The sequence below is a fragment of the Salvelinus sp. IW2-2015 genome, linkage group LG1 (genome assembly GCF_002910315.2).
Source record: "Salvelinus sp. IW2-2015 linkage group LG1, ASM291031v2, whole genome shotgun sequence".
In the NCBI taxonomy this organism is placed as follows: Eukaryota; Metazoa; Chordata; class Actinopteri; order Salmoniformes; family Salmonidae; genus Salvelinus; species Salvelinus sp. IW2-2015.
The window spans coordinates 37,432,073-37,458,618 of NC_036838.1; the positions used below are offsets into that span (position 1 = coordinate 37,432,073).

General features: G+C 43.7%; 1 protein-coding gene and 1 pseudogene across 3 annotated transcripts; both read left to right on the forward strand.

Moving 5' to 3' along the window:
- The first annotated feature begins 472 nt into the window (after nt 1-472).
- LOC111966788 (uncharacterized) lies at nt 473-8,707 on the forward strand (annotated as a pseudogene).
- Nucleotides 8,708-11,681: 2,974 nt separating this feature from the next.
- On the forward strand, nt 11,682-25,532 carry LOC111966796 (signal transducer and activator of transcription 1-alpha/beta). Of its 3 annotated transcripts, none has more exons than XM_023991736.2 (24): nt 11,682-11,896; nt 15,004-15,140; nt 15,347-15,494; nt 16,737-16,832; nt 18,129-18,221; nt 18,638-18,716; nt 18,943-19,022; nt 19,181-19,332; nt 19,573-19,731; nt 19,911-20,000; nt 20,118-20,177; nt 20,417-20,437; nt 20,586-20,679; nt 21,153-21,200; nt 21,346-21,429; nt 21,625-21,723; nt 21,868-22,003; nt 22,135-22,187; nt 22,288-22,382; nt 22,554-22,693; nt 22,962-23,150; nt 23,293-23,347; nt 23,596-23,696; nt 24,680-25,532. In XM_023991736.2, exons 2-24 carry the CDS (start codon nt 15,010-15,012, stop codon nt 24,898-24,900), a joined length of 2,424 nt encoding a protein of 807 aa, XP_023847504.1. In that variant the 5' UTR covers nt 11,682-11,896; nt 15,004-15,009; the 3' UTR covers nt 24,901-25,532. The 3 variants fall into 3 exon arrangements, with proteins under 3 accessions (XP_023847504.1, XP_023847519.1, XP_023847512.1); XM_023991744.2 differs by having other exon boundaries at nt 11,807-11,896; nt 15,008-15,140; XM_023991751.2 differs by lacking the exon at nt 23,596-23,696 and having other exon boundaries at nt 24,680-25,288.
- Nucleotides 25,533-26,546: the final 1,014 nt, after the last annotated feature.

The window sequence follows — 26,546 nt, forward strand, 5'->3', positions numbered from 1 at the left end:
ACTCTGCTGAAAGCTCCCAGTGCCAAAGACATGGGCTTTTATCCACTTTCTATAGAGAGAAAGGCTCAGTGAATAGAGCCTCTGGAGAAAAAGGAGGTGCATTTTCCCTTAGATTTCAGCACGTAGGGATCTCGTTAGTAAAGAAGGGGGGTGTTAGTGTGTTTCATATTTTATTTGTCATGTGCACAAGTACAGTGAAATTATTTTCTTTCAAGTTCTTTCCCAACAATGCATTAATCAATATCAGTAAAGTATTTTTTGGAAGTAAAACAAAAATGAGGAGGGGAGTGATGTCTGGTTCAATGAGTCGGCTTTGTTTAATTTTGTGGACTAATGATCAGTGAATTGATGAAGTTGTCTCTCCCCGCCCCTTGACCAAACAATTATAATCTACTCAGGGCACGAGGGAAGATTTTTGCCAAGTATCTAGGTCAAAAACAAAGCACTACTCTACTACAGGGACAGACAGAGACAGAGAGAGAAAACAAACAAAACAGCATTAGAAAACATGGACCCTCTCCATGTGAATCAACATTCCAGCCCTGTCCTGCCCGTTGAGCAATGAGGCCAACTCAGAAAAAGAGAAAGGGGAGAGAAAGCGGGCAAGTGAGAAGGAGGGGTGAAGGGTGTCCTTGGTGAGGGGCGAAAACCCTATTGGAGAAGAAGAGAACAGCTAGGGTTTCATTTGGGCAAAAGCTGTGTTACATAATGAAGTAACCTGGCTCCGAGTATCACATACTACAGATGTTTGAGGTAAGTGTTCAACTGTTTATTAAGATGCATATTAAAACATGACTTTTTTATGTAAGCTGTGGGTGAGTATACTATTGAAATTACATTGTGGGGAGATAACCTTGGAACTCTGGTAAATATTTGATTTACTACTTTGATAAGTTGGAAAATGTGTGCAGTCAATAACACAACTTTGAACTATGAAATACGAACTCACGTCCGTCTGATTAAGACAGACAACCAATTGTATCCTAAAATATGATACATTTATAAAAAATAAAAGAGACTACTTAAAAAAAAAGTAAAGAGGCCCAGCTAGCACATAATGTTCTGAGAACCATATGTTTCTTAAAACTTGGTGAGAGTGTGGTTGTGCTATGGTTATTTTGCATACAACCTTCCCACAATGTTCCGGGAATGGTGAAGGATGTTTCTTAGGTGGGAATTTCAGTACTTCAGCATAACGTATCCTATTGGTTTCCTCATATACTGAACAAAAATATAAATGTAAAGAGTTGGTCCCATGTTTCATGAGCTGAAATGAAAGATCCCAGAAAATTGTCCATATACACAAAAAGCTTATTTCTCTGGAATTGTGCACAAATTTGTATTATATCCCTGTTAGTGAGCACTTCTCCTTTGCCCAATCAAAGATCACTCTAAAATATGCAGTTGTCACACAACAATGCCACAGATGTCTCAAGTTTTGAGGGAGCCTGCAATTGGCATGCTGACTGCAGGAATGACCACCAGAGCTGTTGCCAGAGAATTTAATGTCCATTTCTCTACCATAAGCCACCTCCAATGTAATTTTAGAGAACCAGCCTCACAACCGCAGAGCACGTGTAACCACGCTAGCCCAGGACCTACACATCCAGCTTCTTCACCTGCGGGATCGTCTGAGACCAGTCAACCAGACAGCTGATGAAACTGTGGGTTTGCACGACCGAATAATAATTTTGCACAAACTGTCAGAAATCTACTCAGGGAAGCTCATCTGCATGCTCATTGTCCTCACCAGGGCCTTGACCTGACTGCAGTTCGGCTTCGTAACCGTAAACACTGGAGAAGTGTGCTCTTCACAGATGAATCCCGGTTTCAACTGTACCAGACAGATGGCAGACAGTGTGTATGGCGCTGTGTGGGCGAGTGGTTTGCTGATGTCAACATTGTGAACAGTGTGCTCCATGGTGGTGGGTTTATGGTATGGGCAGGCATAAGCTACGGACAACGAACACAATTGCATTTTATTGATGGCAATTAGAATGCACAGAGATGCTGTGACGAGATCCTTGTCGTTCCATTCAGAGAACGTTCTTCTTTGGGAATTTCAGTACTTCAGCATAACCTTTACAGGTTTCCTCATGGTTCTATATAAAGTCATGTTCTCAGAATTTTAAGAAAACTTTCCATAAAACCTACAAGAAAACATTTGTCATGTTTAAAGAACGTTGTAAGAATGTTATTTAAAAACATATACATTACATTCTCAGCATAAACAGAACGCACTCTCTCTTGTTAATTAAGTGTATTCATGTGTTTTGTCCACACCAACTAATTGGCCACACCTGATATTAATGAGTGCTTGTTTCCTTTGAAATGGGGTCTGTTTGAATACACTAAAATGAACAGCTTTGTAGGAGTTTAAAAAAAACATGGCATGCTAGCTCCTACCTTGTGGCGCAGTGGACTAATTCCATGGATATAGAACAGATCATAGGTTTGAATATCACTAATGCCATGCCACAATAAAACATTTATTTTGCATGATTAATGCTTAAGCAAATTAATTTCCATGTGTCCTATCTGTGCTTGGAGTTCAAAACTAAGCTAGCAGTCTTATTGAAACATTCAGTTAAAAGTTTTAAGGAAGTCATTCAAAAACCTCCAAATAACCTATAATTTCCATTCTCAGAATATTAATATAACCTCCCAGGAAAACTCAGGGAACCATAGTAAAACATTTTCAGAACCTCCCTGCAACCTAAAAATGAGCGTTCCCAAAACAGGCAAATGTTCACTTCCATTCTCAGAACGTTAAAAAAAAACATTCAGTTTTACTGGTCAGGAAACTTATGGCTTCGTTCCCAGAACCAATGGGAAACCAAAAACGTACATTCCCACAACTTCCAAGGAACCCAATGTGCTAGCTGGGGGCATACTATTTGCTTTACATAGACAACATGATGTTCAGGAAAGCACATTGTTATATTTGTTTTGAGGGAAATAGTGCAGCTGCAAAGAGGGCTTAGCTAGAGAGCTAGAGATGGCAAGAAGCCAGTTGGAGAGTTTGCGCTTTCGCATGTTTTGGTTAATTCCTTTACTGACAGACAATGCCAAAGCAAATCATTTTACAACCACATTCGACGAATAACGAATGTTGAGCAAGATTTTATTCAAACAGGTGCTATTATGGTAAAACATTTATTTTATTCCTCTATGTCTTCTCCAGCTTCCTGTGTGCAGCAGTATTGGAGTAGAACTCACAGGTAAAATGATGCACCCCAAGATGAGGGGTATGTTTCTTATCCAACTGCTGCTGATTGAACAGGCTCTGTGTAGAACAACTCCCCCTGTTCTGAAGACCACTCCGCTCTCCAAGACCTCCGTTTTAGGGGAGGGGGAGACTATCAAAAAGGAGCAGGAGTCACTCCTGGGGTCCCAGACCCAACTTGGTCTCCCATCAAATGCAGCGGAGAGTGCGTCCCCTGAAGAGTGGGTGGTGCAGGATGAGGCCAGAGCCCAGTCTGCCCAGCGTATCGTCACCACACTGAAGGCCAAGCTGCAGGGCCGAATCCTCGTCCAGGCCAACACCATCTGTGAGGAGCTGCTGTCTGCCTCTACACTGCAGGACCCCGCCTCAGCCCTGTTCCATCGGAGGCTCCTGGGCCTATCCCTGGTGCCGGTGCTGGTGGCGGCAGGTTGTTCTCGGGAGGCCCAGACCCTAGTACTCAGAATGTACAACCTGTTGGGAGTGGAGGACACAGAGGAGCTCCTCATAGAGGTGGAGAGCCTTATGGCGAGGGGGGCGTCCCGCCCCAGAGCCACCACCCCCCCTGCCTCACACATGGGGAAGGTTCAGGCAGAGCGCCACCTACAGGCAGTGATGTTCAACATACAGCAGCTGGCCAGGGCTGGGGTGGGTCAGGGGTGCACAGGGCCTCTGGAAGAGGGAAGCAGGAGGAGATGTGTCAGAGCTGGACCAGGGTGAACGGGACCCTGCTTTTGGGGGAGACAGTGCAGGGAGCCACCACAGGGGGGCTGGAGGAGCCGGTAAGTGTCTGTGAGAGCCTGGGGTCCCAGTGTGCTGGTGTGTCCCGTAACGGAGGGCAGTACGAGGCGGTTCTGATGTCAGGCAGCCGGGTGGTGCCCTCTGAGTACTTGGACTCAGAATGCTGGATTCGACAGTGGCAGGTGCAGGATGAGGAGTCACCTGGGGCCTCAGGACGGCAGGCGCGGCGCAGCCCTCAGCGGAACTGCGTCAACAAAAAGTGTACAACGTGGTGGAGTGGATCCCTGTCGTCAGCACCCTTTACAATCTGGGCACGGCCGTCTACTACACCTCTGTCAACTGCTCCGAGACGGCCAAGGAGAGAGCCATCCTCAGCGCCGTCAACCTGGGCACTGACGCCCTCATGGCCGTCACTGGGGGAACGGTGGGCGTGGCGGGCTACGTAGCCGGGGCTGGAGTGAAGACGGGGGTGAAGGCTGGGATCAAGTACCTGCTGTCCTCCATGAAGCAGGAGGAGGACCTGATAGTTAATGAGTACAGTTGGGAGGAGGGAGTCATCACCATACAGTAAACAGCCAGTAGCCTGGTTGGTTGGTAGCCAGATATTATTTTGCTTTAGCCAATGGCAGCATAAAAAGATCTGGGGACCAGGAAGTGGTCTCAGGAAACCACTGAGTAAACTCTTAGACGCCCTTGACCTCTACTCCCCCAATCCTGTCATCCTAAACCCTTTCTGTCCTCCTTCGGTACTATTGGTCAGGTCAGACTCAATTTACACATCTGATACTTCCAGTGCAGGGACTATTGTAACGGTACTACCTTTCAGATGTTGTTTTGTTTGTTCTGTGTCCTCTAGAAACATATGGACCGAAAGTCAAGCTGGCTATTTGTAAAAATATCAACTAATTGATTTATAAGCTATTTTTCCTTGATACATGAAAGTTTGCAACTGCCCTTGATTGATTAAATTATAATTTTAGCTAGTTGTTTTTTACTACTACTTTCGAGTGTCTTCATTGACCAAACCAAAAACGTAATTATATCAGTGGAATTATTGTACTAATGACTGATTGAATATAAACTTAATTTAGTCATTGCAAAATAACTCGCAACACTATTCCAGCAGTGGAGGCTGCTAAGGGGAGAACGGCTCATAATGGCCGGAACGGAGCAAATGGAATGGCATCAAACACCTGAAAATCATGTGTTTGATACCATTCCACTGATTCAGCTCCAGTCATTACCACGCAACCGTTTTCCCCAATTAAGGTGCCACCAACCTCCTGTGTGTTCCAGGGCCCGGTTTTTAGGCTTACAAGTGTTTTAATGATGCAGCTCTTCTACAACGGCCGAAGATGTAACATGCGCTTCCCAAAACACCAGAGAAGGGTGCAATTGCAGCCTGAAATTCAGGGCACCTGCATCTGCAGGAACCCTTCTTTATACTTATATTGGTCCATTTTTAAGCTAGGAGAGGCAGGGGCGCTCCAGTACAGTAGGTGGCGTAAATGTGTCCTTCGTCCCTGCCTGCCGGCCACCATTTTCCTGCAGTTCTGTTTATCGATGGTGAGACAGGTGTTCGGCAGGCGGGAGCGAAGGACACTGTCTACCGGTATCACAAGCTAGCAAGGAGGACCCCGGGAGGCAGGGGCAGAATTTATTTTTTTTAATCCGATAATACTTTAATTTCCCCTTTTCTGCTGTTGCACACTATTGAAACACCACGCTGACAGAACGTTCACTAAGTGCGTCGTTGGAGCATGTGTCGGTACTGATAGGATCGAAAGAAATTGACCTCTGTTCTCAGATCAGCTTTCTCCATTCTAATCTCAACTGATCTTTATTTCACAATACTGATGACGGATCAGCTCCTAGAGAGATATTTCCACCTTTTATTTATTTTATTTTACCAGGTAAGTTGACTGAGAACACGTTCTCATTTGCAGCAACGACCTGGGGAATAGTTACAGGGGAGAGGAGGGGGATGAATGAGCTAATTGTAAACTGGGGATTATTAGGTGACCGTGATGGTTGAGGGCCAGATTGGGAATTTAGCCAGGACACCGGGGTTAACACCCCTACTCTTACGATAAGTGCCATGGGATCTTTAATGACCTCAGAGAGTCAGGACACCCGTTTAACGTCCCATCCGAAAGATGGCACCCTACACAGAGCAGTGTCCCCAATCACTGCCCTGGGGCATTGGGATCTTTGTTTAGACCAGAGGAAAGAGTGCCTCCTACTGGCCCTCCAACACCACTTCCAGCAGCACCTGGTCTCCCATCCAGGGACTGACCAGGACCAACCCTGCTTAGCTTCAGAAGCAAGCCAGCAGTGGTATGCAGGGTGGTATGCGGCTACGGCTGCAAATGTTGAGGAGGCTTATTCTAATGCTTGTATCAACTGCAAAGACATTGGCAACGTTGTATTTGTAGTCAACTTTGTTCTGAAGTTATTGGCGGTCACAAAGAGATGTGATTCCATGTTCAGCGGAGATCTTCTGTATAAAGGAGGGCAAAAAAACATTTAATAACGCACTTAGCTGTTCTACGAGTCTGAGGCAGGCGTAGTTCTCATCTATATTATTCAGAGCCGTCTATTTACCACTACTAACCGATGCTGGCACTAAGACCGCACTCAACGAGCTGTATAAGGCCATAAGCAAACAAAAAAATGCTTATCCAGAAGCGGCACTCCTAGTGGCCGAGGACTTTAATGTAGGCAAACTTAAATCCGTTTGACCTCATTTCTACCAGCACATGTGCAACCAGAGAGAAAAAAAAAAAATATATATATATATACCACCTTTATTCCACACACAGAGACACCGGGGTTAAAAGCTCTCCCTCTCCCTCCATTTGGCAAATCTGACCATAGTTATATCCTCCCGATTCCTGCTTAGAAGCAAAAACTAATGCAGGAAGTACCAGTGACTCACTCAATATGGAAGTGGTCAGATCACACGGATGCTACGCTACAGGACTGTTTTGCTAGCACAGAATGGAGTATGTTCGGGTATTCATCCAATGACAATGAGGAGTCATCGGCTTCATCAATAAGTGATACGACGATGTCGTCCCCACAGTGACCGTACGTACATATCCTAACCAGAAGCCATGGATTACAGGCAACATCCACATTGAGCTAAAGGCTAGAGCTGCTGCTTTCAAGGAGCGGGACACTAATCCGGACGCTTATAAGAACTCCTGCTACGCCCTCAGACGAACCATCAAACAGGCAAAGCGTCAATACAGGATCAAGATTGAATCCTACTACACCGGCTCTGACGCTCGTCCGATGTGGCAGGGCTTGAAAACTATTAGACTACAAAAGGGAAACCCAGCCGTGAGCTGCCCAGTGACCCGAGCCTACTAGACAAGCTAAATGCCTTTTGTGCTTGCTTCGAGGCAAGCAACAATAAAGCATGCATGAGAGCACCAGCTGTTCCGGACGAATGTGAGAACTCTCATTAGCCGATGTGAGCAAGACCTTTAAACAGGTCAACAATTCACAAAGCAACGAGGCTAGATGGGTTATCAGGACGTGTTCTCAAAGCATGCGCGGACCAACTGGCAAGTGTCTTCACTGACATTTTTAACTTCTCCCTGACCGAGTCTCTACCGTAGTCCCTGTGCCCAAGGAAGCGAAGGTAACCTGCCTAACCTGCCGACCCCGTAGCACTCACGTCGATAGCCATGAGGTGCTTTGAAAGGCTGGTCATGGCTCACATCAACAGAATCATCCCTGATACCCTAGACCCACTCCAATTCGCATACCACCCCAACAGATACATAGATGACACAATCTCAATCGCACTCCACACTGCACTTTCCCACCTGGACAAAAGAAACACCTATGTGAGAATGCTGTTCATTGACTACAGCTCAGCGTTCAACACCATACTGTCCACAAAGTTCATTACTAAGCTAAGGACCTTGGGCCTAAACACTTGCCTCTGGAAATGGATCCTGGACTTCCTGACGGGCCGCCCCCAGGTGGTAAGGGTAGGCAACAACACGTCTGCCACGCTGATCCTGAACACGGGGGTCCCTCAGAGGTACGTGTTTATTCCCCTACCCTCTTGTTGAGGGGAATTAGCACGTACCCCTGGCATGGATCCCCAGATCCTCAAAAAGTTCTACACCTGCACCATCGAGAGCATCCTGACCGGTAGGCGCTACAGAGGGTAGTGCATACATGACTGGGGCCAAGCTTCCTGCCATCCAGGACCTATATACTAGGCGGTGTCAGAGGAAAGCCCCAAAAATTGCCAAAGACTCCAGTCACCCAAGTCATAGACTATTCTCTCTGCTACCGCACGGCAAGCGGTACCGGAGCACCAAATGGTACCGGAGCGCTAAGTCTAAGACCAAAAGGCTCCTTAAAAGCTTCTACCCCCAAGCCATAAGACTGCTAAACTATTAATCAAATGTTGTATTCAGCATTGTATTCGGCGCATATGACAAAGTTTGATTTGATTATGAGCGTTTTCAAGTGCAACATTAATAACGATGGTTTTGGGAAAAGCTCAGACATTTAATGATGCTCCTACGAAGGTTCTAACAATACACTTAGCCTGAAGATGCTTTTGGGAAACCGGGCCCAGAGCAATTATTTATATATACACTAGATAACTGACAGTGGGAGCTTCTCCATTTTTGTACTCCACCATTGTGAACAAGATTTTCAAAGCTATAGAAAATGCATTTTTAATGTCTAAATTTGTTTTTGCCATGTTTATTATATTACATACACCTTAATGCATACTTTAAATTATATTATGTGAGCTAAACATACAAATAATAAAATGAAATGAATAGAAAAACATTTTCCTAAAAGTATACTTTTTTTTGTAAATATACTTAAAATTTAATTTTGTCCTTGAAACATTTCAAATAAATTCTGTAGAACTCCATTTACTGTATTTCAATAGAGGATTCATCATAGATATAACCCGTTTTAGCATGGACATTGCCATTGAGGGCTTCCACCTTTTTAAAGTAGTTAACTGGGTGGGGATTCCTATGAGAATAAATGGACTACTTTAAAATGAAGATAGCCTCAATGGTGCTGGCAAAAATACAAAGATGACTCCTCTATCTAGCTCTATGGGAGGACTGCTTCTTCTGAAAAGTACCAATATGGCCGACCGGTGGCTTCAAAGCCTCTCATTGGCCAATACATAGCATCTGCACTTTAGTCTTTATATACATCATTGTTTCAGTCTTTCAATGGGCATGTTGTCTCTGCCCAGGCATTTCTGACGCATGCCAGATCTTACAATGCCTGGATAGGTATTTTACATATCAGCTAACCAAGACAAAGGAGAAGATTGTGGACTACAGGAAAAGGAGCACCGAGTACGCCCCCATTCTCATTGACGGGGCTGTAGTGGAGCAGGTTGAGAGCTTCAAGTTCCTCGGTGTCCACATCAACAACAAACTAGAATGGCCCAAACACACCAAGACAGTCGTGAAGAGGGAACAACAAAGCCTATTCCCCCTCAGGAGACTAAAGATTTGACATGGGTCCTGAGATCCTCAAAAGGTTCTACAGCTACAACATCGAGAGCAACCTGACCGGTTGCATCACTGCCTGGTACGGCAATTGCTCGGCCTCCGACCGCAAGGTACTTCAGAGGGTAGTGCGTATGGCTCAGTACATCACTGGGGCAAAGCTGCCTGCCATCCAGGACCTCTACACCAGGCGGTGTCAGAGGAACCGCCTAAAAATTGTCAAAGACCCCAGCCACCCCAGTCATAGACTGTTCTCTCTACTACCGCATGGCAAGCGGTACCGGAGTGCCAAGTCTAGGACAAAAAGGCTTCTCAACAGTTTTTACCCCCAAGCCATAAGACCCCTGAACAGGTAACCAAATGGTTACCCGGACTATTTGCATTGCGTGCCCCCCCAACCCCTCTTTTACGCTGCTGCTACTCTCTGTTTATCATATATACATAGTCACCTTAACTATATATTCATGTACATACTACCTTAATTGGCCCAACCAACCAGTGCTCTCGCACATTGACTAACCGGGCTATCTGCATTGTGCCCCACCACCCGCCAACCCCTCTTTTTACGCTACTGCTACTCTCTGTTCATGATTTATGCATAGTCACTTTAACAATACCTACATGTACATACTACCTCAATAAGCCTGACTAACCGGTGACTGTATATAGCCTTGCTACTGTTATTTTCAAATGTCTTTTTACTGTTATTTTATTTATTTACTTACCCACACACACACACACACACACACACACGTTGTATTCGGCGCACGTGACAAATAAACTTTGATTTGATTTGACCACATCGTATGTTATAGAAATCGGGTGTGCAACGGCAGTCGATGTGGCACGCAACCATTTTATGGTGCATACAACATCTCAGCAGGGGAACGCGACCAATCTGTTTCTTCACTGCAAAATGTATTATACAAAACACAGCAGTGGAGGCTGCTGAGGGGATGACGGCTCATAATGTCTGAAACGGAGCGAATGGAATGGCATCAAACACATGGAAACCATATGTTTGATGTATTTGATACCATTCTACTGATTCTGCTCCATCCACTACCATGAACCCGTCCTCCCCAATTAAGGTCTCACCAACCTCCTTTGAAACACAGGTACATTTTGCCCAAACTGTGCATTTGAGTCATTATGTGGCTCATTTCAGCACAATGGTCAATGTAGGCTATTATTACAGTTGTATATTGTTATACTACCAAGATATAATCAATTGTATTTTATGTAATATAATGAAAGAATCCTCCGTGAGAAAAACAAGCTGTCAGTCACCAACTGGAAGAAAAGGATTCATATTAGTGTAAATATGGGATGCTGTTGATTACCATTATCAACCATGATACAGCAGCAACCAGGTAATCTCTCAAAACTGTAGGATGATGAACTTCTATTCAGGGTAATAATGAGAAATGCAAATGGTTTGTTACACTTACTTTGCCAAGCTTCATGTAATACAAAATAAATCCAGCATCCGAGGTTTTATGAACTACACAATTAGCAAAAAATATGTTATGCTAGAAACATGCTAGCTGTCAATCATACAACATTGCGAATAGCGTGTTTTCAGAATCAGAAACATTGTGAAAACTGTTGGTTGTATGTCTGTTGTGTCCTTTGTCTATTGCTATTAGTTAATGTTTCTAACCTGTGAATTAATTAATTCATGCCGATTTCCAGTTATCAGTTAACGTTAGCCTGTGAAATATTATCAGTTTATAAAAAAAAATACAGTACAGTCTGATGGCAATTACTTTAAGTCAAGAATACAGGCATTTGAATTCAAGCGCCGGAAGAAAAGAGGGTGGACCTTTCTGTTTTCATACCTCACTTTCGAAACGTAATTTCTTGGAAGTCTTTTGAGATGGTCCTAGGTTTCGATCTCGCTCTTCCCTCTTCATTTACTCCCTCTGCTAAACTGAGTTTGTCCCACCTTGATTCGGTAATCATAGATTGTCATGTCCTTTTGACCAATCATGAATGCTTAACAGTGTTGAAGGGATGGCCCAATCGTACCCCAATGGGACCAATCAGCTTCTGGAAATGTTTTAAGGCAGAAACTGGACTTCCGTATTTCATCCATTTCGGCTCATTGGATCCAAATAAAACAGCAATAAGAAACAAAATGGTGCGTTGCAGGGTTGGTCAAAGAGAAATTGGGAGGGGACATTTAGCGAACAAAGTGCGTGATCTTTTAATGAAATCGGGGGGAGGTGAACCGAATTGTTTCAAATGTCTGCTCCCATAAATAGGAAGCGAAGTTTGTCTCGGTTTCTGGTTTTATGATCTACACAATTACAAACAAATATTTTCTGTTAATAACGTACGAGCTGTCAATCCTACAACATTGCGAATAGTGCGTCATCGATAATCAGAAACATTTACTACAGTAACGTAACAGGTGAGTGACAACTGGCTAACGTTAGCTAACTAACTAAATGTAGCCTTCTGAATGTCACGTACACCGCTGAGCATGAACGTATTGTTGCTGAGCATAAATCAGTCATAAATGGGCATAAATCAGTCAGAATGGTAACTATTAACTAGCTAACGTTAGTTGGGTTACAACGTTTGTCTATGACGTACATTTAGATGATTGTAAAAACGGCTAGCTGGAGTTCGTCTGAGCGGTTGGTTGGATATGTCCTCAGCCGCTAGTAATTTTGTGGTCCTGTCAGAACTTAATGTTGATTAAACAGTTAGTGCACTTAATGCGGATTGGTTTCGGTTCTGCCCACTAGTGCTGTCCGGTTAGAACATGATGTTGACGGCCATCACTGTAACATTACTCTTGCTAGTCATCGACACGTCTGTTCCACACAGGCTCTTATATGATATGTTTGTGCAACTGTGTGGTGGTGACCAATGGATAGTAAAACTCTGGATATTATGGACACATCTGCCTTGTTCTTGCCTGTAGCGAGTCAGAACCTAGCCGTTTTTACAATGATAGTTTTGTTTACATTTTCCAGAATGTCATGTGGGTGGCTTTTTACTTTGAAACAGACTTTCCAACCGCAGAAACGGATTCTTGAGGCATAGCCTATACTTGGTGTAGGAAAATATTAATAAGAGTATTAAGTATTCAAAGGGTACTTTCTCTCAGGCCATGAGTGAGTTTCAGTCATATACTTGTTACATGTTACATACATTCTTGATTCCCAAGATGGCATAGCAGTCAGACGTCCTTTGTCCTCGTCTTGTKCCATATATTTATTTATTTATTTACACGTATCTTTTATATATTTTCTTTTCCAAAAACTCAACTTCAAAACACTCCTGCAACCCACCTTGCCAATAAAAAAAAAAAAGAAGTATTATGTACCTCAAATCTGAAATCTACAATAGAAGCTAACCAGAAGCTAGCCAGTTTACTGCTCTGAAACACTTCAGCGAGCAGGCCTTTCTAATCGACCTGGCCTGGGTATCCTGGAAGGATATTGATCTCATCCCGTCAGTAGAGGATGCCTGTTTCTTTTATTTTTAAATGCCTTCCTCACCGTCTTAAATAAGCATGCCCCATTCAAGAAATTTAGAACCAGGAACAGATATAGCCCTTGGTTCTCTCCAGACCTGACTACTCTTAACCAACACAAAAACATCCTATGGCGTTCTGCATTAGCATCGCTCTTCAAAGGGGGAGACACTCTTGACCCAAACTGCTACAGATCTATATCTATCCTACCCTGCCTTTCTAAGGTCTTCGAAAGCCAAGTCAACAAACAGATTACCGACCATTTTGAATCCCACCATACCTTCTCCGCTATGCAATCTGGTTTCAGAGCTGGTCATGGGTGCACCTCAGCCACGCTCATCGATAAGAAACAATACTGTGCAGCCGTATTCATTGACCTGGCCAAGGCTTTCGACTCTGTCAATCACCACATCCTCATCGGCAGACTCGACAGCCTTGGTTTCACAAATGATTGCCTCGCCTGGTTCACCAACTACTTCTCTGATAGAGTTCAGTGTGTCAAATCGGAGGGTCTGTTGTCCGGGCCTCTGGCAGTCTCTATGGGGGTGCCACAGGGTTCAATTCTTGGACCGACTCTCTTCTCTGTTATACAAATTTCCAAATTTTTGGGGGGATTTTTATTTCGGCTTTTGCCTTGCTTGCTGGTGAGTCTCTGATCCACCTCTACGCAGAAGATACCATTCTGTATACTTCTGGCCCTTTGGACACTGTGTTAACAACCCTCCATGCGAGCTCAATGCCATACAACTCTCCTTCCGTGGCCTCCAATTGCTCTTAAATACAAGTAAAACTAAAGGCATGCTCTTCAACCGATTGCTGCCTGCACCTGCCCGCCGTCCAACATCACTACTCTGGACGGCTCTGACTTAGAATATGTGGACAACTACTAATACCTAGGTGTCTGGTTAGACTATAAATTCTCCTTCCCGACTCACATCAAACATCTCCAATCCAAAGTTAAATCTACAATTGGCTTCCTATTCCGCAACAAAGCATCCTTCACTCATGCTGCCAAACATGCCGTTGTAAAACTGACCATCCTACCAATCCTCGACTTCGGTGATGTCATTTACAAAATAGCCTCCAATACCCTACTCAATCAATTGGATGCAGTTTATCACAGTGCCATCCGTTTTGTCACCAAAGCCCATATACTACCCACCACTGCGACCTGTACGCTCTCGTTGGCTGGCCCTCGCTCATACTCGTTGCCAAACCCACTGGCTTCATGTCATCTACAAGACCCTGCTAAGTAAAGTTCCCCCTTATCTCAGCTCGCTGGTCACCATAGCAGCACCCACCTGTAGCACGCGCTCCAGCAGGTATATCTCTCTGGTCACCCCCAAAACCAATTCTCCTTTGGCCGCCTCTCCTTCCAGTTCTCTTGCTGCCAATGACTGGAATGAACTACAAAAATCTCTGAAACTGGAAACACTTATCTCCCTCACTAGCTTTAAGCACCAGCTGTCAGAGCAGGTCACAGATTACTGCACCTGTACATAGCCCATCTATAATTTAGCCCAAACAACTACCTCTCCCCCTACTGTATTTATTTATTTTGCTCCTTTGCACCCCATTATTTCTCTCTACTTTGCACATTCTTCCACTGCAAATCAACCATTCCAGTGTTTTACTTGCTCTATTGTATTTACTTTGCCACCATGGCATATTTTTTGCCTTCACCTCCCTTATATCACCTCACTTGCTCACATTGTATATAGACTTATTTTTCTACTGTAATATTGTATGTTTGTTTTACTCCATGTGTAACTCTGTTGTTGTATGTGTCGAACTGCTTTGCTTTATCTTGGCCAGGTCGCAATTGTAAATGAGAACTTGTTCTCAACTTGCCTACCTGGTTAAATAAAGGTTCAATAAACATGTAGTCTTGTGGTCAGACCACTGGCAGCAGTGCAAAGAAGATAATGTCCCTAGATGTGCAAGCTTAGTAAACAAACCTCACCTCGTATTGTGTACTCTGTCTGTATGGCTGTTATTACTGATTATATGCATGCGTGTGGTGTTGTCTCCAGCCAGGCATGGCCCAGTGGGAGAAGCTGAGGCAGCTGGAGTCTGTGTACCTGACACAGGTGGATGAGCTCTATGATGGGGATGCCTTCCCCATGGATGTACGCCACTACCTGGCACACTGGATAGAGGGTCAAGACTGGTGAGGCAGTCCATTCATCCTGCACTATTTCTTGTTTCAGCCACAAAAAAAACTGAAAGGGTCTGGGTGACTATGCACTGATTTAGGGATGTCTGAAGGACCACAGGGATGTCCATGTAGAACAAACCCAAAGAATGTCAGGGAAAAGGGGTGAATGAAGCTCTTATGTAGTTCCTAAACCAGTTTCCTTGTGTTTCCGTCCTTAGGGATCGTGCAGCGCGGGACCATGATGTTGCCATGGTGCTGTTCCAAGTGTTATTAGAGAACCTGGATATCCAGCACAGCCGCTTCGTCCAGGGGGGAGAGTCCTTCCTGCTGCAGCACAACATACGCCGTTTCAAACACAGCTTCCAGGTGTGGCTCTCTATGGGGTGTCTCTGATAAATATACTGAACAAAAATATAAACCAACAATTTCAAAGATTTTGGTGAGTTAGTTCATATAAGGAAATCAGACAATTGAAAAATTCATTAGGCCCTAATCTATGGATTTCACATCACTTGGAATACAGATAGCTGAAAAAAGATAGGAGTGTGGATCAGAACCAGTCAGTATTTGGTGTGACACATCTCCTTCGCATAGAGTTGATCAGGATTTTGTTTGTGGCCTGTGAAATGTTCAATGGCTGTTAGAAGTTGCTGGATATTAGCGGGAACTGGAACATGCTGTCGTACATGTCCATCCAGTGCATTCCAAACATGCTCAATGGGTGACATGTCTGAGTATGGAGACAATGGAAAAACTGGGACATTTTCAGCTTCCAGATATTGTATACATATCCTTACCACATAGGGCCGTGCATTATCATGCTGAAACATGAGGTGAGAGCGGCAGACGATTGGCATAATGGGCCTCAGGATAATGTCACAGTATCTCTGCATTCAAATTGCCATCAATAAAATGCAATTGTGTTCGTTGTCCGTAGCTTATGCCTGCCCATCCCATAACCCCACCGCCACCATGGGTCACTCTGTTCGCGATGTTGACATCAGCAAACCACTCGCCTACATGACACCATACATGTGGTCTGCGCTTGTGAGGCTGGTTGGACGTACTGCCAAATTCTCTAAATGGACGTTGGAGGCGGCTTATGGTAGAGAAATTAACATTCAAGGGTCTGGCAACAGCTCAGGTGGACATTCGTGCAGTCAGCATGCCAATTGCATGCTCCCTCAACTTGAGACAACTGTGGCATTGCATTGTTTAACAAAACTGCACATTTGAGTGGCCTTTTATTGTCCCCAGCACAAGATGCACCTGTGTAATGATCATGCTGTTTAATCAGCTTCTGAATATGCCAAACCTGTCAGGTGGATGGATTATCTTGGCAAAGGAGAAATACTCATTAACAGGGATTAAAACAAATTTGTGAGAAGTTGTGTGTGTGTGGAACATTTCTAGGATATTTTATTTCAGCTCATGGAACATGGGACCAGCACTTCACATGTTGTGTTTATATTTTTGTTCAGTGTAGATAGAACCTTCTAGAACAGTAGTCAACTGGGTCTTAGAGCTACTGAGTTTGCAGCCCTTCAAGGTTTTGATGAAGTACTACTACTTTAGTAAAACCACTCTTCACGCCCTCTCTTCCTCCAGAGGTACCAAGAGGAGCCTTACAATCTGGCCAACATCATCCAGTGGTTTCTGGCGAAAGAGAAGGAGATCCTGCAGAACGCTGAGCTGGCTGAGCAGGTTAGACAAACACAGAGCCTTTAAGAACCGAAAGTATTCAGACCCCTTGATTTCCCCCCCCCCCKCACATTTTGTTAGGTTACAGCCTTATTCTAAAATCGAGTAAATTGTTTCCCCCCCTCAATCTACACACAATACCCCATAATGACTAAGCAAAAACAGGTTTAGAATTTGTTAATTTATGAAAAATATATATCCCATTATGTAAGTATTCAGACCTTTTACTCAGTACTTTGTTGAAGCACCTTTTGGCAGCGATGACAGCATTGAGTCTTCTTGGGTATGATGCTACAAACTTGGCACACCAGTATTTGGGGAGTATCTCCCATTCTTCTCTGCAGATCTTCTCAAGCTCTGTCAGGTTGAATGGGGAGTTTTGCTGCACCTATTTTCAGGTCTCTCCAGATGTTCCATCAGCCACTCTACCATGAAGGCCTGATTGGTGGAGTGCTGCAGAGATGGTTGTCATTCTGGAAGGTTTTCTCATCTCCACAGAGGAATTCTAGAGATCTGTCAGATTGACCATTGCGTTCTTGGTCACCTCCTTGACCAAGGCCCTTCTCCTCCGATTGCTCAGTTTGGCCGGGCGGCCAGCTGAAGGAAGAGTGTTGATGGTTCCAAACTTCTTCCATTTAAGAATGATGGAGGCCACTGTGTTCTTGGGAACCTTCAATGCTGCAGAAATGTTTTGGGAACCTTCCCCAGATCTGTGCCTTGACATATTCCTGTCTCGGAACTCTATGGACAATTCCTTCAACCTCATGGCTTGGTTTTTGTTCTGCCATGCACTGTCAACTGTGGGACCATAGACAAGTGTGTGCCTTTCCAAATCATGTCCAATCAATTGAATTTATCACAGGTGGACTCCAATCAACTTGTAGAAACATCTCAAGGATGATGGATGGAAACCAAGATGCACCTGAGCTCAGTTTCGAGTCTCATTGCAAAGAGTCTGAGTACTAAAATAAGGTATTTCTGTGTTCATTTTGTATAKATTTGCAAACATAAAAATAAAAATAAACTGTTTTCGCTTTGTCATTGTGGGGTATTGCGTGTAGATTGAGGATTTAAAAACATTTAATACACCATTATTCGAAAATGGAACGTTACAAAATGTGGGAAAATGAAAGGGTTCTGAATACTTTCCAAAGGCACTGTGTATTATAAAAGGGCATTTAAGAATAGGGTGCGGGATTGGGTTATCCTGTATACCTACTCTCTCACCGCCTTAGGAGGCGGTACATCTCATTTGAAAGACTTTAGGGTCATCAATACTGTGTTTCTTCTTCCTCTCAGGTCCAGCTGCTGCAGGTCCAGCAGAACCCCATGGAGACAGACAGCCAGCGGAACATTGAGCGCAAGATGGCAGACCTTAAGAATAAAGTTCAGGTGAGCGTCTCCGTGAGTCTAAAGGTTGCAATGCCTACCATGATATGAGCATCCTATGCGGGGTGGGCTCTCCTCTAATGTTGCTGCCAAACTTTTCATTATGATAACATTACTACCATGACATTATGTTAACATACTTTTTTACTCATCTCATATGTATATACTGTATTTTAGTCAATGCCGCACTGACATTGCTCAATCTAATATTTATATATTTCTTAATTCCATTATTTTACTTTTAGATTTGTGTGTATTGTTGTGAATTGTTAGATACTACTGCACTGTTGTAGCTAGGAACGAACACAAGCATTTCGCTACACCCGCAATAACATCTGCTAAATATGTGTATGTGACCAATAACATTTGATTTACAGACCACCATTGACAGTTTGTCTGTTTTGTTGTTGTAAATGCAGTGCATGGAACACACAGTGAAATGTCTGGAGGAACAACAAGATGAGTTTGATTTTAAATACCAGACTCATAACATGGAAGGTGAGCTCATCCTTTGTATTTGTGATAATCGATTAAGCAGAGGATAGAGACTGAGGGATATGATACTGTATATATTTCCCTGAAGCCCACACGGCTATGAAGAGTCAATTTTCTTTTGTCATAGATGTGAGTTATGAAGTGACGCGTTCTATCGGGTGACATCTGTAACCTCAGTCTATTGTAGTTGATTTGTTGACTTGACGATGACTCAGGCTCTTGTGCATAGGCACCACCAACGAGGCGGAGAAGACGGAACAGATGAAGGTGCTGCAGGCTCTACTCAACAGACTGGACGCCTCCAGGAAGGTACAACCCTCTAGTCTACATCACCTTAAACAATTTACGCCTTAGACATTTACCTAATAATAAATTAGGACATTATGAAGTGTATTATTCATATAACATGTATTTCCTCTGGTTCTCCCCCCCCTCTCTCCCCTTCGTCCTCCCCGTCTCCGCTGTAGAGCATGTTGTCCGGTATGGGTATGCTGCTGGACGGTGCGGAGGAGCTGCTATGTGTGCTTGTGAGGGAAGAGCTAGTGCAGTGGCAAAGGAGGCAGCAGAAGGCCTGCATTGGAGCCCCAGACAGCACCTGCCTGGACCAGTTGGAGAAGTGGTACAGTACAGCCATTCACCTCTGTAGATCTACCTGACCTAAGCCATCTTTAACTGCTGTCTGCTGTAACTCTGAGCGTTCAGTACATCTGCCCTGGCTTGCTGAAGGAGGGACTACGAAGCCTTTCTTAGAAAGAGCCTGCGGCGGTAGACCATGTTCATTCTGTTGTGTTTGACCTCTGACCCCTCTGTGTGATCTCCTGTATGACCTCTATTCGGCCCCTGTCTGACCTCTCTCTAGGTTTACAACGGAGGCGGAGTGTCTGTTCCAGGTGCGTAAGTTCCTTAAGAAGCTGGAGGAGCTGATGGGGAAGGTGACCTATGAGCACGACCCTGTGAAGAAGCAGAAACCAGCGCTGCAGAAGAGGGTGGACAGCCTCCTCACCAGCCTGCTCGAAAGGTTTTACATAATTTACAATACACAATCACACTGGCTCATAAACAACTCTGATAAACAAAGTTTACACACTAACATAGTAAATCCTCAAACAGTACAAATAATAATACACAAGCACACTAATGATATGTTCAGCTCCCTTTTTCTCACTATTGTTCACAGAAGGTATTTTGTGTTTTCAGCGCCTTTGTGGTGGAGACTCAGCCCTCTATGCCCCAAGGGAAAGGCCCCTTGGTCCTGCGTACCAATGTCCAGTTCTCAGTCAAGACCAGGTGAGTACTTCAGACTCTTTCCTAGTTATGACGGCTGTTAAATAACCAGCCCGTCACTGAATTGAATATCATAGTGAATGTGACATCCATTTATACAATTCCGTGTGTTTCTTCTAGATTCCTCGTCAAAGTTCCTGAGCTGAACCATGCCATGAAAGTGAACGTGTCTATGGACAGGTGAGATGGAACCTTAGGAAAATTAAATCCGTTGTTCTTTACATATTAGATGCCTGCCTTACATAGTGCTCTCGTTGCTTTAGTCCAGACATGTAGATAGTCATTAGATTTATTGATCATTGCTTTGCTTTTGAGCTAGATGACTTTAGAACATTGTCAGAAAATTATATGAGTGAATTAAGTGACCCCTATTGGCCATTATACTGAAGTGGATGTTCCTCTCCCTTTCTCATCTCTAGGGAGGCTCCTTTGGTCAAAGGGTAAGATGTGACATTTGGGACTAGATTTGTGCCAAATTTGAAGTGTAAAAACATGACAACGAATATAAAGAAATCGAATGTGTCAACAAATTCATGTAAACCACTTTTATACATTCACCCGGTCACTCCATGTTCTTTTGGCCTGTAGGTACCGTCGGTTCAATGTCCTGGGGACCAACAGTAAGGCCCTGAACATGGCTGAGAGTATGAGTGGAGGCATGGTGGCAGACTTCAGACATCTGGTGAGTCAGTAGGACAGACAGGCTTTTGTTGGCGGAGAGATATGGATTGGTAGTCAGTTACACAACGCTGTGTGGAAATTAACCATGAAACTGTATGCAGTTGACTTGCTTAAAGGTAGTCAGTGATGCACAAGGTAAACTGTAATATTGGGGCAATTTCCGCAACAACTAAGAGCATTGAAGCGCGAGGCTGTACTTCTCCAGTGTTTATGGTTCCGCAGCTAACACGTTGTAGCTATCGAAGCGCACCTGCGCAGATACACTGTCAGTGAAAGATACACTGTCAGTGCATCACTTTCATCTGTAACATCTGCGGTGTTGCTCATGGCAACATCATATAGCTGAGTCTCAGTTTAAAAGGTTTTGATGAATCAATTATGATATCAATTATCTGATGCATTATGCAATTTTGTCATCACAATTGCTTATAGCAGAGATGGACTAACCAAAACAGATTTAATTGTTATTTGCAGACACTGAAGGAGCAGAAATCTGGAGGAGGGGGCAAGGGGATCCATGACGTGAGTTACATCATGCTTCAGCATATATACACTTTAATACTCAAAGCATTAGGAACAACTCTACTTCAGCCATGCTGTAGTAGAGTTGAGCAGCAGGTGTGTTTGATCCTGGATGTGTTGGTGGTGAACCTCTCTGTGCCGACAGCTCTCTCTCAGCGTCACAGAGGAGCTGCACATCATCAACTTTAACACGGAGTTTCTTCTGCACGACATGTCAGTCTCCTTAGAGGTGGGTCTTCCTGTCATTCCCTGTGCCCTCATTAGCTATCAGCCCCATATATTGTGACACAGTAAGGGTGTTCTGGTCTTGCATTGGTTTCCCTGGATGATTGTCTGCTAAAAACAATCTAAATGTAATAAGGTCCATGCTACAGTAGTCGGTCATACGAATGCATGTTCCTTTGTCCACTGCATCCCACCCCAGACGTCCTCTCTCCCTGTGGTCATCATCTCCAACTCCAGCCAGCAGCAGAGTGCCTGGGCTTCCATCCTCTGGTTCAACATGCTTTGCCTCGAGCCAAAGGTGAGAGGTCATCAATACAGGTCCCCCAGCTTTTGATCAGATGTCTTGTTCAAACAATTACTTAGCCAACTCTTTAAAAAATATATGTTTTTAATAAATGTATATTTGTGTGTTTTAATAATTGTTAAGAATGTGTTTCTGCAGAACCTTCTGTTCTTTGCCAACTGTCCCGCGGCTACGTGGCCCCAACTAGGGGAGATGTTGAGCTGGCAGTTCCTCTCCTCCACCACGCGGGGTCTGGAATCTAACCAGCTGGACATGATCGCACACAAACTCTTTGGTACGTCTACTACCCATCTCAATCCTAGGTATAGTGTTCATTGGCTGGTATGTTTACAGTGCTACATGACTTTCAGGTCTAGAGATGTCAGTGAAGTAGGTTTGGCAAATTATTGTTTTCTGCCCCTTCAGGAAAGCAGCAAAGTTACGACGCCTGCAAAATCTCATGGACTAAGTTCAGCAAGGTGATTATCTTGTCACTTGTTAGCTCTCTGCATGATGCTGACAGTGGAAATACTGATGTCAGTCTAAGCTGTGCCAACCTCAATCATCCCTGTGTTGCAGGAAAATGTTCCTAACACCAACTTCACTTTTTGGGTGTGGTTCGATGGTATCCTTTTTATGGTGAAGAGTCACTTAGAGAACCTGTGGAAAGATGGGTATGTCTGASGAGAAAAAATGACCCATTATAGTTTGAGGCTCTGAGATAGGCTGGCCCGTTATTTCACAAAATCATTATTTGAGAAATAGTTTATGGATGTCCTTTGATTTAACAACAACTTATTAAAGGTCTGGTTTGTTTTCTCTGTGTATGCTTTTCCACTCTGCAGTTCTATCATGGGTTTTGTGAGTAAAGGCAAAGAGAAGACCCTCCTGAAGAAGAAACAGAGGGGTACATTCCTCCTGCGCTTCAGTGAGAGCATCAGAGATGGAGGCATCACCTTCTCCTGGGTGGACTACTCCCTCACCGGTGAGACGACAGGATCATATGGCATGGGACAGAGACTTAACAATAAATTATTTTTGCAAGATTTCTACGTCACATTTAGGAAGTCTTGTACTACTCACAGTGACGCCTTTTTATATTTTAGCATCCGATGAATTGATTGACGTTAGTGCTTCCAATGAGGGTGAATTTATCCTCCTCCTATCTGTCCCCCTATATTGCCCTCCCTGCCCCTTTTCCACACATTCTCTACTACCTTATCTAATCTATTATCCTTGTCCTCCCTCTCCAGGTGAGCCTGATGTGCGCTCGGTGCAGCCCTTCACCAAAGTGGACCTTGGCCAGATCCCTTTCCATGAGATCATCAGAAACTTCCAGATCCTGGAGGAGGAGAACGTCCCGGAAAACCCGCTCCTCTTCCTCTACCCTGACACGCCCAAGGTGGAGGCCTTCGGGAAGTACTACACAGAGAAGAGTGGAGGTGAGTACCAGAAGGATCTTGTGGCGCAATGAAAGTTTGGATTCTTGATGCATTTTATAGTTTGTTTATGAAGCATTTGACATCCTTTTTGCAAGTTGAGTTGATTGCTATTAATCTAAATAATTTACCTTTGTCTTTTCAGCGGATAGTCAATACATTAAGTACATCAAAACTAAGTTGGTTTTCGTATCTAAAGAGTGAGTATTTTTATCATTTCATTTATCCAGCCTTAACATGTGGATTGTAAGTCACCTGAAAATCCCTACATGAGCCTCCCTTAGCCCCCACTCTACCTGTGCTTTCCGAACAGAGGCCATTTTGTAAATGAAAGCTCGTAATATGAAAATACTCTGGCTCCATCAAAATTGTAGTGTAATCCCAGTATCTCATTGGTCACCTCAGGAACTGGTTGTGTGTAATGGCTATTTGTCATTGGTTACTGTAGGAACACACTGGAGGCTAAGTCGCCTATGTATTCTGAAACTATGGAAGGCGAAGGCTCAGGGCCAATGAACCCAAGATATGGTCTGGGTGGAGAGGCGTTAGGTGAGTCGCCAAGCCTCCCAGTAAACCACCAATCAACCAAATCCCTTTAAGTGTCATCTGACCCTTTTTCTCATCAGAAGTCAGCAATCTGCTCCTAAACACAATAGCATGCTTTTGAGCTTTATCTGCCCTCAAGTTTCTCTGTCTTTAGCTGATCATTTCAAAGTAGGGGTCCTTAAGTCTCCCTACTGACTGCTAAACCATAGAAGGGAGGGCACCTCAATCAGCTGGGTTTCTTTTGGTTGACTGTTTTCCTTAACACCCCCCCCCCCCCCCCCCCCCCTCATTGTTCTGCATATGCCTGCATGTGCCATTTTCTGTAGAGAATGTTAGCTAGTGAGCGAGGTAGGTGATTTACACAGACTCCGTTTACACCCTTTCTCTTCCTCTGTTTGCCATACCAGTCCCTCCAGCATTCCCGTGATTCTGCAATCGCAATTTCTTTTGAAATCTACAATTCCTTGCCTATTATGCGAGTGCTTACAAATTTGGCCAATCACTGCACTATTTCAGCATAAAACCAGTCAAATCATCAAAATATTGTTGCATAAAACTGACTATCACCGCAGCACAGAAAGAGGGCGCACATTTACCTCATAATTCAATCAAGCCACACGTCAACATTTTTTTTTTTACGCATTTTTGCACAAAAAAAGGCTATTGCTATGCAAAATGTCAGAATTGCCGCAGCAAACTCGAGCATTTTCCCCTGCAAATACTACACAAAAAAACTGAAATCCTGGAGGGACTACCATACCGCACCATATGCTCCAAAGATGCATCTTCATGTCTGTGGACTGTATGTTTTAATTAACCACAACTGGCTGTTTTGTATCACTAATAATGATATTCCGTTCTGTGTTTTTCACCTAATACATGTCTGCTTCCTCAGTGAGTTGCAGAATGCTGTTTTCCAAATGAAACCGTTGAGTCTCGATTGTAACTAGAATAAATAACTGATTTTAAATTCCTTCTTACAACAGAGCCCTCCACCTTCCCTCCCCCAGAGCTGCCCCTGAGTCGTGACCCCATGTTCTCTGTTCCCATGGTAATTCCCGATGAGGACCCTAATCCCACCTTTCAGCAGTTCCTCAATGACCCCAACATGTATGAATGCGTTGACTTCCTGTATGACGCCACAACCATCCATGAGGGGACTCTACCAGGACTCCCCTTCACTGCCCCTCTGCAGCCCTGCGAATGACCACTCTCGCAGCATTCACAACAATACACAATGTCTAACCAAACTATATGACTTGCTACTGTGGAAGCACTTACCCATAATTCAAAGACAACGTCCATCCATATTTAACCAAACTGAGGATGCACATTAGACCATAACGTGGTTACATAGTACACAAATATAGGCTACTACTCTCACTCTGCATCTGTAACATTAGAAAAGCTCCGTGGACCATCTGTTGTGTCCATCAGGTACAGCATATTACAATTTTTCTATGTGTGTGTATATATATATTACATTAAGAGATCTAGTAAGACTTTTTGCACTGTTGTGACTGATTTCTGAGAAGGGAAAAATATGTGAATCCCATTTTTATAATATTTGCATTGCCTTCACACCAACTGTAGCTTTAAAAAAAGAAGCTAATTTAGTGTTTGAAAAGGTAATGAAACTGTTGCACTTCTTCCTCTCTTCTGTTTGTCTTTTAATAATGTTTTTTGTCCAAATACCATATTTGACACTGGATAAAAGGTCTGGTTGAGCAAAAACAACTAAAAACAGACATTGCATGTCTGCTTACTAGGTAGAAAAGCCCACAAGCGTTGTATTATACATTGATATGAGGAAAATACTGCTTGTGAGAAAATGTGACTTTATATTACGTGTTACATTACTTGTGTCCGACAGGGTTAAGAATTCTATTATGTGTAACTGAGAGACATTATCAACCAGCATCCAACCCCAGGATGGTACGGAGGGACACATTTTAAGGCGCTACTCCAAAGAGCTGGAGAAGATGAGTGACTGAGTGATATCCAAGTCTTGGGTCCAGTCGGTTTCATTTTAGGCCAATTCAGACTGTACCACATGAATCATCATTTTTATGGTTTCTGATTGCTTTTAGAGTGTAGCATTTCTGGTGACCACTTACCTGATTTATGATAGAGGGATACGTCAATCTATACGCTGTGGGTGTACAGTGTTGTAGGGCACAGCATGGGCTGCAGAATGTGATCATTAATGAGTGACTTGGTATGTACCACTATTTACAGGTCAGGGAATTCTCTTGGAGTGAAATAACCACAGAAAGCCTGTTGTTATTTTGTACAAGCCGCAGCAGGGATATTGCAAACTTTACTCTGTTCGTTCAGGATTCACAACTCCTGAATACAGCGAGGAAAGATTAACATGTATTGGGAATGGCATCTATCATTTGTATTTCTTGTTTTACAGCATAGTCTGCAGATAATGACATGTGATGATAAAGGGGTTAAAATAAACTGATATTGAGATGTGACCCAACCTGGCTATACATTTTTTCCCCCAACAAATCTTGAGTTTGGTGTCAGTCTGTTCAGTAGTCACAGTGACAAATATCTATTGCGATAGTAACCACAGTAGTAGGCTAGGATGAGACAAGCTGCCGAAGGAGAAACCAATCTGTTTTTTATACAGCACGTTGCTCTGTGTTAGAGAATCTCACAAACATTGTAATTCAGTAATACTCATAGAATATGACATCATGCCACATCTATACCAATATGACTGCATGGTGTGCTATGATAAATAAATGAAATATTCTGAATCACCAGGAGGTGGAGACCTATTTAATCATATCATTGAGGACATTATGACTTCCAACATCTCTTTAGGACATGCATTTTGGA

Excerpts from the sequence above, each read along its gene's own strand:
- LOC111966796 (XM_023991736.2), top strand. The coding sequence starts at position 15,010 with ATGGCCCAGTGGGAGAAGCTGAGGCAGCTGGAGTCTGTGTACCTGACA. Across the intron at positions 20,178-20,416 it reads GTGAACGTGTCTATGGACAG|GGAGGCTCCTTTGGTCAAAG; the intron begins GTGAGATGGAAC and ends TCTCATCTCTAG. Across the intron at positions 21,430-21,624 it reads ACATGTCAGTCTCCTTAGAG|ACGTCCTCTCTCCCTGTGGT; the intron begins GTGGGTCTTCCT and ends ATCCCACCCCAG.